Source organism: Caenorhabditis remanei, chromosome I, assembly GCF_010183535.1.
Source record: "Caenorhabditis remanei strain PX506 chromosome I, whole genome shotgun sequence".
In the NCBI taxonomy this organism is placed as follows: Eukaryota; Metazoa; Nematoda; class Chromadorea; order Rhabditida; family Rhabditidae; genus Caenorhabditis; species Caenorhabditis remanei.
In genome coordinates, this window is record NC_071328.1 from 11566256 (window position 1) to 11581002 (window position 14747).

A 14747-nucleotide genomic window follows, 5' to 3' on the forward strand; every position below is an offset into this window, starting at 1 on the left:
GATTCAGCCAGATCTGGATTCGCCTCAGTACATAGATTCTTCCAGTATTTATCCTTCGTCACTTGTTGAAATCCACCTTTCGCCCTCACTCCTATATAGAGTCGATGTAGATCAATACTTTGTTTTGACACTTGTGGGACCTGAAACTGTGAACAGTTGGTTGACTCATCTATTTTCCTTCTCTATTCTATTCAGTTACCATAGTGATCGGCTCTCCGCCATTTCGTTCACAAAAGTCGATTAGTCTCTCGAAAAACATTCTTCTCTCGTGCATCACATGAATAGGATTGTGATGAGTGACAGGACCGACAAGCTTCTCCAACAGCTCCGCTTTGCTCAAAACTTTTCCAGACGCTCGCGGTGTTTCGGATGGAGTGGAAGGTGTGGCGGATGCTGAAATCCCTATTATTTTTGATTGGATGTTCAACCAGAGAGTGTAAGATTTAGACATTGTAAGGAAGCCAATCTTTTTGTTGTATAGTAAGTTTTCTATAATTAGGTTCACTAGTACAAATAGTATGTAGTACACAAAAAAAAGAAATGAACCTAATGAGTTAGCTCCTTTTTTAAACAGCGTAGATTTCTGAAACTTACCACTTGCTGATGCTTGTTGCGCCGGCGCCTGCGGTGTATGTGGGGGCGCTGGCGACATTATTTGTGGAGGTTGAGGTGTCTGTTGTGGTGGCATTTTTGTCCCACTCGGTTTCTCGTCCAACGATTCCTCAGCTATCGACGAAGCCGATGGTGATGGAATCGGCTGCGACGATGATGAGGGTGTCGTCGGATTCCCATTCGGTCCTTCTTTCGTTGGTGGAACTCCAGCTCGAGCCGCCGCCTGAGCTTGTTGTTGTTGTGCTGCCCATTCGGTCGGTGTTGGTCCGGGTGGCATTCGTACCATGTCACCTGGTCCCATCATTGGCGGTCTCATCATTTGTGGTGGATAACCATAAGCTCCCGCAGGTGGAGGATATCCATATGCGTGTGGCGGTGGTGGAGGATATCCGGGATGATGACGGGGTGGCATGCCGTATGGAGGATATCCAGGCGGATAACCGGGTGGCATCTGATGTTCTGCTCCAGGCGGTGGAGGCCTCCAATCCATTGGAGGCATTCCGGGATGTGGGGGATGATGTCCTGGAGGGGGTGCAAAACTGTTCGGCGGCACATTCGGAGGATGTTGTGGTGGTTGAGGATGATGAGGTTGTGGCGGTTGCTGCTGCTGTTGTGGCGGATGTTGGTGTTGTTGGGGTGGAGGTACGATTTGAGGTTGAGGAGGAGTGGGTGGCGGAGCATTTGATACAGATGCAGGAGCCGATTCATCTTTTTTGGGACCTCCACCTCCATGCGCTACTTCAGCTACCGAAGCAGCGTATTTGTCAGCATCTTCACCCTGAAAATATCAAGTTGGGGTTACTGTAGTTTTAACATTTTCTCGTGTCTTCTCAATTTTTTCCGCCGCAATCTCTTTTTCTCCTTCCACTATTCAGTTCAATGAGCATATTCTCAATTTTTGCTGTCAACATCCCATATCTCATTAGCCTTGTCCCTTATCACAAGCTCATTAGGCTCTCTTTTTCCATCGTACCGCTTCGCCATTTCATACGCTCAGCTTCACCTTATTTTCGAAAAGGCACAAGGATGGAAGGGCGTAGTCGCGTCATAGGATTGCAGATTATGAACGCGCGACGACGACGACGACGACGACGACGAAACCAGAGAGAAGGATTAGCCGTATATTCATGGTAGTGGTGAAGAGGGGCTATTTTCAATCATCCATTTCATCAGATATATGAATATAGACGTATTCTATAAAGTACACACACGAAAGAGCGCGATGGTGATTAAGGTATTATCGTAGGAGGCTCACAACCAGGAAGGCGAGGGAGAGCGGATGTAGTTTGGATTTGGCCATAGGGCAGCCTACACATTTCAAATTTCGAATCTAGCATTACTAGAGGGGGTATAATCAGAATCATGAGCTCAGGAGATTCTAGAGTTTTCGCCGGTAAACAAGTAATTAGATGGAATTTTGGTAAATGAATGCAAACTTCTGATTTTGAATTCCCTAGGGACTTGTGGATAATGATCAAAACATGATCATCCACATATGCAAGATGAGCAACATTCAAAAAGTCTACAAAATCGACTAGGAACACTTTCGACTATGGAGATTCCGATTTCTGTGATGAGAATTTGTTGAGATACTGGAAAGTTTCGGAATTGTGGTTTCTTATAGTTGACGCTATTCTTGGTAAGGTATACAGAGCTTCTGAAGCTACTCCCTTCTTGACTCCCTGATAAAATTAAACCTGCTCATATTCTAGACTTTCACATTCCAGCTGTTGGACATTTTGAACCTCAGGTTTCCTTCTCATACTCCATGTGTCTATTTCTAACCAATAAACAATCTCTCTCGTTTTCCGTCAGACCGAGTCCATCAGACCGGAGAGAGTCATCATCATCATCGGTCATTACAAAAACAAACAACATGAGAGAAAGGTTCGAGAGGCGGTCAGTCTGAAGAAGAGAGAGTATGAGACTTAGATGATTAATCACATCATTCTATTTCCGCATGTCGTCTATTTCTCCATTATGTTTGTCTCTCGTTTCTCATTGTCGGAAGGAAAAAGAGTGATGGCTTGTTTATTTCATATGCCTCCCCCTTCCCCCTCCTTCAACTTCTCTGTGTAATCTTTGGTCATTCGTCACTTTCCCAGGCCTCCCCTTTTTTTCATTTTTCTCCAATCGAGAGGAGGACAGCAGAAGAAGAAAAAGAAAAAGAAAAAGGGGACACCTCTTCTCCGAGACGAAACCAAAGTGACGTCATCACGAAACGTGTGTTTCGTTTCCGATGTGATCGTCGGTCTTTCTATATTCTTCCGCTTAAGAGAGTGAGAGTGAGGAGAAATAGAGGAGAAAGTAAAACATATCTATTCATAGTGACAGATAGCTAAGACCTCTTTTCTGAACGAAGCAGAGCTTCTGCTGAGGCTGATGAGAGAGTACAACTTCTCGACGTCATCACGAGGTGTCCGTGTGAAGGTGTCCATGCTTCTCCAAAACACAACGAAAGCAGTGTCTCTTTTTGTGTGCGTATGTGCTTGACGATGGGAAGCAAGCACATAAAAAAGGAAAAAGGAGAAGGCAAAGAAGAGGTCTCCTTTTTCAGTCTTTCCCGATTTTCGGGCAACGCGTATGTTTCTTTTTTCCAACTCTCCATATTTTATTCGTATATGTTTGACACTTTTTTCCCTCTAGGCTAGAAGTTGAGAATCCTTTCAGTTTTTCATAGAAACGTCCGGTATTTCAGTTTATACCGTAACCTCTCTCATGTGCCGTATACTGTAGCAGCCTGACGAGATCTGATTTCGAACTCAGCCAGATAAGTCGTCCGAGAACCTTAAACCGAATTGACAACTTCCTAGCTAACCACAATCCTAACTTCCCTTCCTTCGCAAGTAACCATGCAAATACGCTCCATTATATAAATAGTATCATCTAAAACTTTCGTGTTTTCTAAAAATCTTTGGTTTTTTGAAACTGTCAGCAAATTTTCCGTTCCAAATATTTCCGAAATTTCCAAAATCGAAAAAATTGAAGTTTCAGACTCCGAATTTAGCAATGGAGCGTGTTTGCATAAGCATGTTTTTAACTCCCGTGTTCGTTGGCCCACGCCTTGGCTCATTAAATCATTCTACTCTCCTTATCTCACTCTCTCAAATTCTTATAAAAAATGGTTTCGTGATCATAATCATTATCAATTGAAATTGATACTCTATCACTTTCCGAAAAGTCGAAAATTAGTGTGACGAAGACTCATAGAATGATGTCTCTAAACTCTCTACTCTTTTCCATGTTATTTCCGTCCCCCATCGCTTTTGGCTTCCCCCGTTCCTTTTCATTTTTACCCCACCCTCCGTGTGTATGTGTGTCCGTCCCGTCATGCGGGGCTGGCGTCGCCTTCGTCGCTGTCTTTTTCAAAAACCGAACGATAGACGACCACAAGAAATATCACTGGAAATTGAGAGAGTCGCCGCAGAATTTGCGCTGTGTGTACAGAATATATAGGGGGAGAGAGAAACGAGCGACGACTGCTGCGACCCCGTCGTCCATTCTCTTCACAAACCGATGCGACGAGAGAGTGTACACATTAGAGAGAGTCGTGACAGATCAGACGCTGATATAGTATCCCAAGTGAGGAGAGTACCGTTTTCCGAAGGCCACGGCCTCACTAGACAACTAAGTGAGAGAGTGTACGAATCAGCGAGACGCAGAGCTCCTTTGACAACTAAACGAAGAAGGGGGAGACAGATGGCCTAGTCACAAGCGAATCGAGACGGAGAGAAAAAGTATTCAAACGCAGCAGCCAGCAGCGACCTTCTTCTTCTTTTGCTTCCTCCCCTCGATCATCATCGCCCTCCCATTTTCCATTCGAGTGGTTAGACAACGCGGAAATAGTGGGAAAGATGAAGAGATATAGAGGAATGAGTGATTTTCGGATTTTGTTGCAGAAAAAAAAGAGAACACGAAGAGGAAGACGTCGGTTGTCCTGTTTTTACCCTTTTCTGTGGATGCGCCGGCGACTCATCACTTCTCGGTGTCTGGTCTTCTGTGGTTGATTCATTTGATGTAGTTGGCTGGAAATATATCAATTTTACAGCATTCAAAATTTCAGAAGTCAACCTACCTTTTCTTCACTTGTCTCTGTTCCAACAGCATTTTCATCTCCCGGCATGTTCTCTGTTTCAGTGTTCTCCTTTCTGGAAATCGGAAAATTACAGTTTTTTTTTTTTGAAAAATTGGAAAAAAAAAATTCAAAAAACTCACATAATACGCCGGCTCAACCATCAATTTGATGTGTACTGTAGACAATTCAAATTGTTTTTTTTTATTTCCCTCGTCTCCCGTGCTGAACGAGTTTTGGAGACACAGCACGGCCTGGCAGGGATTTCTTTGTCTGCAAAAAATTTAAATTTAAATTTGAAAGTTTTCGCGGGTGAAGAGAACGAGATTGAGAAATTCAGGTTACGGTAGTCTTCAGAAAATTGGGGTTTTGAGAATGATAAAAGAAACGGAGGGGTTAATTTTCAAAGTTGAAAACAGTTTTTCTTTCAGAATTTTGATCTACCGTAACTTTTTCAAAATTCCGGTAGAGCAATGTTGCTGAAATTTTGGCACATTTCTAGATGCTACGACTCAAAATTATTTTTAATACTGAATTTCGAAAAATTCTGAAGCTCAACAGGTCCATAAAAACAGTAAGAGACACAGAGAAAAACATTAGTTTCCTGTTATAACACAGTATCACTTCGCCCTCCTTTTTCACCTCTCGTTATCACCCAATTGATGTTGTCATAATGATCATAACCATAACCTCTCACTCCCTCTCATTATCACACAGTCATTCAACTGTTCGCGACACACAAAAAAACAAGGAAAGGGAGAGAGAGAAGGAGGTTATATAACAACAAAAGAGAACGAACCCTACGAGAGACAAGAAAATGTTGAAGAGACGCAGAAAACGGAAGGAAGAAGAAGCAAATGAACTTTCTTCAGAGAGAGAGAAACATATTTGAGTAGTTTAATGGAACAACACCTTATTTTTGGGAGCGTGGGAAACAAATGAACGATGATAAGAAAAGTGAAAACGAAGAATCATTTTTTGTTTGAATCTCTGCGTTTATGAACTTCTCCTATTTTTCTTTGATTTAATTTTCTAAATTGACAGAGCTTAATCGAGTTGATAGAGACCTACCTACCGTAATCCTACTTCTATTTGGAAATTGCTCCGCGTTGATTTTATATAGTATTTCAATGAGAAGATAGGGTTGAGAAATTGATTCATGAAAATTATAATATACGGATAGGAATGAAATTTAAGAAATTTGCTTAATTTTTTAAACCAAAAATATTATTTTGAAATTGTTTTTTTTTTAATTTCAGAGTTGGTTATATAGAAAACCGACAGTTTTGGGTATAAATGAAGCCAAAAAGGCTTTTTTGGTTAATCTATTGTAATTACAAGTCGAAACAAAAAAATTACCTGACTTTCAAGATTGGAATTCAAAAAAATAGTTTTTTGGTTACAAAAAAGTAATGCACTAGTTTATTTCTTTCACATATTTACTGAACAAGATAATTTTCTGAAAAAGAAAAGTTGTAAAACGAAAAGTATCAAATTTAAAGTTTCGGGCAAAAAATGTTGCATTTTCTTCGTAAAAAAACATTAGATTTAGTACTAGATGCATTTTAATGGGAAATCAAAGAATCAAAATGTAGTTTTACAGAGTTTTCTCATTGAATTATTCGAAAAATCGAGTAGAAAAATGATGAAAATGTTATTGTTGAAATATCGAATTGCGTACAATTTTGAACGGTAGATCAAAAAAATTTCAAAAATTGAAAAGAAAACCGTAGAATTTGCTTTACATTGTTTTTTTTGGATTCAACTATTGGGAATCTGCCGGTTATATGAATTTAACAACTGCAGACTATAAAACGTGAAAATAAACTTCAGATAAATGCACGATAATCTTTCAAAAGGGATTTGTAATTATAAATTTGAATGTGGTTATTCAAAATAAAGTGTGTAAGCCAAAATATTTCAGATTCAATTTGAAAATAGAAGATACAAGTTATGACTTAGTTTCAGAAAAATATTTATAAAATGGATGAAAAATTAACTTCAGATTTTCAGGTACAAATTTAAAGCTGACATTTTTGATTTTACTGTTCGAATGAAAAATGCCGAAACTTAGCGAAGCCAAAACCGAGTAACAAACGCTTCAAACCGTTTTGAACATGAAAGTGTCAGGTTTCGTGCAAGAAGACTATGTAATAACAGTAAACTATTCCGGACAAATATGAATTAATTTTTCTAAACAATTTAAAAAGTCAAAAAGTGGAAGAGAGACAAAAAAGATGAAGAGAGATAGGAGAAAAAAGAAAAGAAAACCGAGAGTCTCGTCGCGAACCCCTTTTCCTCCTCCTTCGTTTTCTTTTTTGCTGCTCTCCCATCATCACCCCATTTTTGATTGGCCACTGGTCAAGAGAGAAAGAGAGCGCGTCACATTGCATACATGCACATAGGGGAGCTCAGTACCAAAAAAAGAAAGGGGAGAGTGGACAACGACGACGACGGTGGAAAGAAGACGTCGTCGGGTTGGACCATGAAGAGAGGGAAGAGAAAGAGAGAAAGTAGGAAAAAGAGAGCTTCGGGAGGGTTTTGCAGCAAAAGAGAAAATGGGGAAGAGCGGCAGTGTCTCTCTCTATCTCTCTCCTTCTTTCCATTTCCCTCCCTTTTTCCTTTCTATGTGCCTTATTATGGTGGGGGGTTTTGTGTGTATGTATGTGGGATGGTGTGGTGGACGTGAGTGTGCTTCGGGGGCCTCGGTCTCTAGGCCATCAGTCCTCGCTGCGTCTCCACACTCTCTCATCCATTCCCCACTTCGTCCGTCCGTCCATTCAAATGACGGAAAGGGGCGGGCGCGAGGCGCGCCACGACGACGACGACGATTGAAGGGGGGAGAGAAAGAAAAGAAGAAAGAAGAGCGATGTGTGTGGAGGGAAACGAAGCGATGGGGAGGATGGAGAAAACCGACCGTCGCCGCCGCCGGGCCTTTCTTCTGCACACATAACTAGGATGAGAGTCAGATAAGTAGAGACCTGAATGGAGAGTGTATCGGAGAAGAGGCGCAGAGAGAGGTCTAAACACAGTATGCGAGAGACACACGCGAATAGAAAAGACCGGGCGGGATGGTGTGTCACTCACACACACATTGCGAAATAGTGTTAAGAGAGAAGAGAGACGACTGCTCTAAACATCCATCGGTGGCCTCGCTTTTCTTCTACACACAGGGAGAGTCGATCGATTCGAAACGGCGGAGAAGAGGAAGAAGGAGGAGGCGAAAAGGGGTTCTTCCTCCTATTCTGAAGAAGAAGACGACGACGTCGACGATGTTGGCGGCGGCGGCATCGGAGAAGAAGAAGACACTTTTCTAGTTCCTTCGGGCGCGCCACTCGTCTTGTTTCTTTTCTTTCTTCAGTGAGAAAGAAAGAAGAGGATGAACGATCAAAGTGAAATGGGCGGAGTCAATTGATCAAAGAGAGGAGTACTGTAGATAGAGAAACGACGAAAAGAAGTACTTTGGTAGAATCGGAGGTGGTCAAAGAGTGGAAAGTCGAAATGAGTAGTTACCTTTGCAGTAGATCAATTATAGCTGTTTTTGTCCACAACACTCTGGAACTACTAAAATTGAAATTCAGAATAGGAAAAATAACAGAAGAAATAGAATTCAAGGTACCTTACCTGAATCTGTAAAAAAAGATTATTTAAAACATCGAAGGAATATATTTTTTAAACTATTGTTATTATTGCTTTGAATCGTTGAGTTTTCGTAAATGCTTCAAGAGAGATAAATAAGATTTGATAGTTTTTGGGAACAAGAAAAAGTACATATGTACAAATATTGTGAGAATTGAAAAACGGTGAACTATGAGTTTTGCTGAGCCCGTGGTCTTTTTCTCGTCGTTGAAGAAGACGTTGATGGTTCGTTTGGATCTTCCAGTTCCTGATCAGAATCTGATACTGAGTGTTCTCGTTTCGTTCCTTTAGATGTTGTAGGTTCACTTGTCGTTGGTTCTTCTTTTGGCTAGAAATTAAAGAATACTTATGAAACTTTCAACTAATTACACATTTATAATTGGAAAGCTAGAAATTCTTCACGAAAAAGTATGAAGCATATTTATAGGCTCAACAACTTCAACGGTTACACCTACCTTATCAACATAATTCTTCTCCAAATGAGTCAGAAGAAACGGTGTTTTTGGGCCCTTAATTTTGAAGCACTCTCCATTATTCTCTCCTTCTACATTCCGGTGAACGACTGGCATTTTATCATCTGTTTTCTTTCCTAACTGGAAATGAAACTTTGCTTGACAACGGTACTGAAATGCGTTCACTCACCTCTTTTTTTTCGCAATACTTTGAGAAGTTATCTGGATTTCGACACGGGAATGGTTTGCAAGTGGAATTTGGCATATTGAGACCTATAAAATGAGCCGTTTATGAGAGAGCAATAATTTGATGGAAGGCAATGTGTAAATTATATGGCAAAAACACAAAAAATTTCAACGTGATTTTTAAAAAAATCTCCAGTTCTTATGTAAAAAAGAATGAAAGAATATGAATAGTCGGTTTTATTTGCATTTCTATTGTGAGAATCAATGTTCGAAAACGCCCTATGAAGAATTACATTGATTTTAATAGCGGGATGAACTTTCGGTGTTGCCATAGAGCATGAATGAGAAATAGAGAAATAGAGAAGATGGAGACAACCCTAAATTCAAATCCGAACCGAACAGGATGAGATGGAAACACTTTATTCACAAGAGAGAAAAACATGGGATTCAAAAAAGTAACCGGCGATCATTTTACTGAGAATAAACGAAATCTATGATAAATAAACTATTGACATCTAACGAAAATCGATTTCTACTGGAAAGTGTACCCTGACGTCTTTTCCGAAGAAGATGGTTGTCCAGAAGGTGTTCCAGACATAAAACCAGAATCTTCTTCGGTAAATGACGAAGAAATGGGCGGAGACGGGCGTCGGACACGTGGTGATTGTTGAAATTCTGAGGTCTCCCCAATTAATGGCTTGTAAGAAGTGAATGAATCGCCATAAGATGATGTTTCTTCAGTGGGGACTGAGTACGTGTAGTCGTATGGATTTGGTTTCTAGAAATTCAAAAAAATTTGGCTAGTAATAAAAAAGAGACAAACCTCGGCTCTTTGAGGAGCATGAACTGGTTCTCGTTGATTCGTCTGCATTCTTGAAATAGATGTTTCTCCGGCTCCACCTCGATTTTGCCGACGAATTTCATCATAGTTCGTGGCCGATTGAGCGAGATTATACTGAAAATTCATGTTTTGTAAACTCTTATTATGACTTACATACCTTATTCCAAAGCTGATCAATTCTTGGTTTGATCCTGTCTCTACACGTGCCCATAAACATAAGATTCGAAGCAGTAAGGGAGCTGAAAACGATATATATATATATATATATATATATATATATATATATATATATATATATATATATATATATATATATATGCATAGTTATTTTAAAAAAAAACTAACGCCACTCCCATAATTGCGTAAAATGGCCATCCCTTCGGACCGAAATGATATTGAGCGGGGAGACGTTGTCTGGCTAGGTAGAAACTTCCGAGAACGACTCCTGTGATTGGCAACCCACGTGCCATTGTAACCTGCAATTAAATGAACTGATAATCCATTATTCGACAATATGACAAACCTCTGTTGTGCAAGTTCTCATCATTTCCGTCAACTCTTTCTGTTCATCACTTGAAAGTTTGTTGAGAAGAGCGTGAATCTGCTCATTATTGAGTTCTGTTTTTGGTGACGAATCTCCTGAAGATTGCGAGTACGAATATCCGTCGGATGATGACATTTTAGCTGCAAAATGCTGATTATAACTGAAGAAAAATAAAAACAATGAAAGTAAGAGCAATAACGCTCTGTTGAACACTGAGTTTTGCGAGGGTGTTTGAAATAAGTTTCTTCGTTTATTCGTCTTTTTGCTGACAGTGAGAAAATGCTTAAAATAGAAGTTAGGCAAGGAAAAGAAAAAAATACTGAAAAAAGAAAATCTCAAACTGTAAAATTCAAAAAAGAAAATGTGAAGAAGCTTACGCAAAACTGCGGAAAGGTTACTGTAGCTTAAACTTTGAAAACAAAAATCTGTTTTTTTTGTTCAAATTTTCGATTTTACCACTGATGGATCCGAAACACACTGATAACTGTCGTAATTTCAGAAAAATAGCAAGATGGGAAACAAAATGAGCTGTCCGAAAACTCTAACTTCTTTTGAAAAATGGAACGATTTGCCGCCAGAGATGAAATTAGAGTGCATTGATCACCTGGACTTCAAAACAAGGTTTCAAATGTATTGCTTTACATCCAACCTTGTCCTTTTTTCAGATTCCTCCTCCGAAGTACCTCACGAACAGAAAGAGCTCTCGTTGATGCTCATCAATTCCAAATGGGCCATGTTCAAATGCAAGGACTTCTGCCATATCCAATTAACGCAATTATCCCATCTGGTTATGACGCTCAAAAACTCACCATCATTCCATCACTTAACTCACAGAAAGAAATTTATGTAATCTCCGTTAGAAATGCCATTCGATTCACAGAAACTATCGTTCCATTGCTCGTCTTCATTCTCAAAACATCGATTATCAATGAATTTTCGATTGAAGTGATTCGTCAAAGAGACTGGGTCAATGTATTCGGAAATATGTTGGAGCCAGCGTCATTTAGGATTAAGAATTTCCATGGAGTAATATTGTCATATCAGGAGACAATGTTTTTCGTTTCAAAACTCCATTCTATTAACGAGTCGATTCATTTGGATGCAAATGGTTGTCAGAAGTTTCCGATGGAACGCTTGATCGAGGATCCGGCGGTATGTTGGGAAATAACTTGAAAAGCGGCGACTTCTCCACCGAAGTGGGGAAAATTTCGAAAATGCTCTAATCCGAAGTAATTTCTAAATTTCCAGATCTTGAACGCGAAATTACTCAGAATCCGAGATCTACCAAACAAAGATGCTGTCTGGAAACTGGCAGAGGTTACCCTACTTCTAATTTATTAATCTAACCTTTTTTGTTCAGAAATGGATCGAAAATGATTCCCCAATCGGCACAACATTCAGAGTCACTTCAACCAACCATCACACTTTTCATCAATTTGCAGTTGTGTTCAAAGACCGACTAATGTGAGTTAGTTCCTGGGATTTGGTTGAAAAATACATCATTTTCAGCTCTGAAACCAATGAAGAAATTCTAATCAAAACGGATAATCCATCGAAGCATATTCTCCTCAAGTTGGCTCGTCGCTGTCGTGTTTCTAGACCATTGATCTGCATTGTGGTTTCCTCGGAAACTAAAGAGTTGGAATTCGAAACATCCGGAAAATGGGTCACCAAAAAGATGATGCCTCTCTCGGAATATCTTTCATTCCTATTTGTAGAAGATATGAACGAGGAAGACGATCTCAATGGAAGTAGTTTTATCATACTGATGCTTCACTGTGTCTGGCTCCTTATCACTATGATTTTGAAATGTCTTTTCGGTAGAAACTGACTCTACTTTTTTTACTCAACTGCTGGTTTTTATGTTGTTATTGTTAAATAAAACCGCAGTTTTAAAATTTCTCGATTCAGCTTTTCCGTTATTGTACCCCAAAAATCTCAATTTTCAGATCAGATCTCTTCAACACAAAAAGAGTTTTGAGATCTCTGATTAGAACTGATAAACAGGAAGGAAACTGCTTGTTTCCGGAAACTCCCACTATGAATAAAAATCTTTCTGCGAATCCAAATCAGAATTCTTCATTTTCCCCAAAAAAATTGTGACTGAACCAACAAAAAGGACTCAACGGATGTATACCTCAGTGAGAAATCTGAATGAGTTCTATCTCATTTCCTCTAACTCCAAAATTCTTTTTTTTCTCTGCCGTGTCACATTTTTTCAGTTGTTATGGAGACACATCTAGGACGACTAAACTTTTGCATTATTCCTCTCTCTTTTTCTCACTGAAGCCTTTCTCATCTTTTGATCTCCTTTATTATATTGTTTTCAGACAACTTTTTGCAAAGACCCACACATCACTTTTTAAAATAACTGTCCATTATCGAAAAAGGCGTTGCCCGTGTGATAGCGAGTTCAAGATACCACTCTATTCAGTGCAGAAAACGACGTGGAGTGTGCATGATTCAAAAGATAAATAGACGGAGAAGAATGGTGTTTCGACACAGAATCAAGGTTTTATGGTGAATATGTGAGAGAGTGTGTGAAATATTATGACAGACGCTCAGGAGTAGATGCTTTTTCAATTTCTTGTACAGAATGATTTTGAGAATTTTTCAAGTCTAACACTAGAAAGAGCCGATCTTGGTTGTTTTCATTTTAGGCTTTGTACTTGAAATTCAAAACTCAGAACTTTAAAAACTTCAATTGTATATATTGTCAGTTTTTTTTCAAAATTTTCTTTGATTCTGTAGTAATGATCTAGACTAAAATTCTTTCCTGATTTATTCTATAGGAATTTGTCAGGTTTTCGTACTGCGCCACTGTTTAAAAAATTATTTTCTTTTTTTTGGAATAATTTCCATTTTCAGCTATAAAACAACATTGTTTGAAAGACACCTAAAATGGGTTTCAAAAAACTGTCTCAAAATTTCAAAGTTGATAATTTCAACTAAAAACAGATTGAAGCAACCTCAGTTTCATTTTCGTTTGGTACCTCAACTTCCGAAATTATCAAAATGGAAAAAGTGAACAAGAATTTGAATGATAAGAGTCGTTGTTAACTATGATAGTCTCCTTCAGATTGAAAATTCAGTTTTTCTAGTCATCACTTCTTTTGACTCTCTTTGTAATCTCACAATCAAACCTTTATTTGAGAGCCTTGTTGGATCAGCGTATTATAAAATAGGAGTGAGAATGTGTTACCGTAGCCTTATATCTAGTGCCTTACAGTTGGACTCACGTTTCTCAGATTCAGATCAGATTTTTGGCAACTCTGCAGAATTCTACCTGAATAAGTTCTCTGTCAGAACCCCTTCTCTTTGTATCAAAAATTTAAATTAGAACTGAAACTTTCACATTTATAAGTTTGCACTTGATGATCGATTGATTCACAGTGATAACAATTTTCCACTGACTCTCTGCACTCAAACGTCATGATGACAAGTGAAAGGTCTCGTCCCAGATTAAAACAAAATGACCCGAGGACATCTATTTCTGCAGGAAAAGGCTTCCCTCGAAATGTGATTTTTCTAAATCTGAAAGTTCAAAAATGAAAACATAAAACCCCTCTCTCGACGTATATAATCCGTTTTTTGTTGCCTAGTGCAATATGATTTTGGCTTCTTTTTTTTTCGTGTTGCATTGCTTTGTATTCTTTTCCACACATTTTCTCTCGTTTCCAGGTCAAACAAATAGAAAATTCTTGCCCGAAAAAGAAACGAAATGAGGAATAATCCTTTAATTAGTTTTCGTTTTTAAATAGTTTCTTCCTCAATAAGTTTGAAACGTTTTCTTTTTTCTAATAAACTTAGGATTCTGAAAAAAAAATTACTCTAGAAATACAACTTTCTGTATAGTTTTGAACATTTGAATAATCGCATTATACACCGTTTTCAGTGTTGATTTTGTTATTTTTTCCCCGTTCCGTTTTCATTTTTTATTACCAACAACCATCCACATCGCAACCCTTTCCTGTGCTTTCTATATGCATTTATGAGGAGTTTCGGCTATTTTTTGGTCAGTTTTTGTTTGTTTTGTAGTATTTTTTGAGTTATTTTTTGGTGAATTTTATTTATTTATTTATTTATTGGGACGAAAGGAAAAAATAAACAGCAATAATTTTGATTATTACTAACTTGACAAAATTGAAGATAAAATTACCTAGTTCCTGGAATTTTCAGATCTAGAGTTCATGCTATAGAAGTCAAAAATTGAGGTTCATGATTCTAGTTATCAGATTCTAAACTTCGGATTCTAAACTGTGATTTCTAGATTTCAAATTTTGAATTCCCGATTCTGAACACATGATCCCGCATTCTGAATTCTGATTTATGGATCTTAAACTTTGGATTAGAGATCCAGTAACCATAATTGAAGATAGGATCATATAAAAATTTATTATA

At 38.6% G+C, this 14747-nt stretch overlaps 4 protein-coding genes across 4 annotated transcripts; 2 read left to right on the forward strand and 2 right to left on the reverse strand.

Moving 5' to 3' along the window:
- Positions 1 to 603: 603 nt before the first annotated feature.
- Positions 604 to 1419, forward strand: GCK72_002560 (uncharacterized protein; the record flags this gene model as incomplete). The annotated part of the gene is made up of 1 exon (XM_053723489.1): positions 604 to 1419. The coding sequence occupies one exon, from the start codon at positions 604 to 606 to the stop codon at positions 1417 to 1419; it is 816 nt and encodes a 271-aa protein (XP_053592134.1).
- Positions 1420 to 8492: 7073 nt separating this feature from the next.
- On the reverse strand, positions 8493 to 9040 carry GCK72_002561 (uncharacterized protein; the record flags this gene model as incomplete). Its single annotated transcript, XM_003112151.2, has 3 exons — positions 8493 to 8651; positions 8779 to 8916; positions 8966 to 9040. 3 exons carry the CDS (start codon positions 9038 to 9040, stop codon positions 8493 to 8495), a joined length of 372 nt encoding a protein of 123 aa, XP_003112199.1.
- Positions 9041 to 9493: 453 nt separating this feature from the next.
- GCK72_002562 (uncharacterized protein) lies at positions 9494 to 10481 on the reverse strand (the record flags this gene model as incomplete). The annotated part of the gene is made up of 5 exons (XM_053723490.1): positions 9494 to 9739; positions 9785 to 9916; positions 9960 to 10041; positions 10148 to 10278; positions 10326 to 10481. The coding sequence occupies 5 exons, from the start codon at positions 10479 to 10481 to the stop codon at positions 9494 to 9496; spliced, it is 747 nt and encodes a 248-aa protein (XP_053592135.1).
- A 606-nt stretch (positions 10482 to 11087) lies between these two features.
- GCK72_002563 (uncharacterized protein) lies at positions 11088 to 12177 on the forward strand (the record flags this gene model as incomplete). Its single annotated transcript, XM_003111849.2, has 4 exons — positions 11088 to 11498; positions 11595 to 11663; positions 11707 to 11810; positions 11856 to 12177. 4 exons carry the CDS (start codon positions 11088 to 11090, stop codon positions 12175 to 12177), a joined length of 906 nt encoding a protein of 301 aa, XP_003111897.2.
- Positions 12178 to 14747: the final 2570 nt, after the last annotated feature.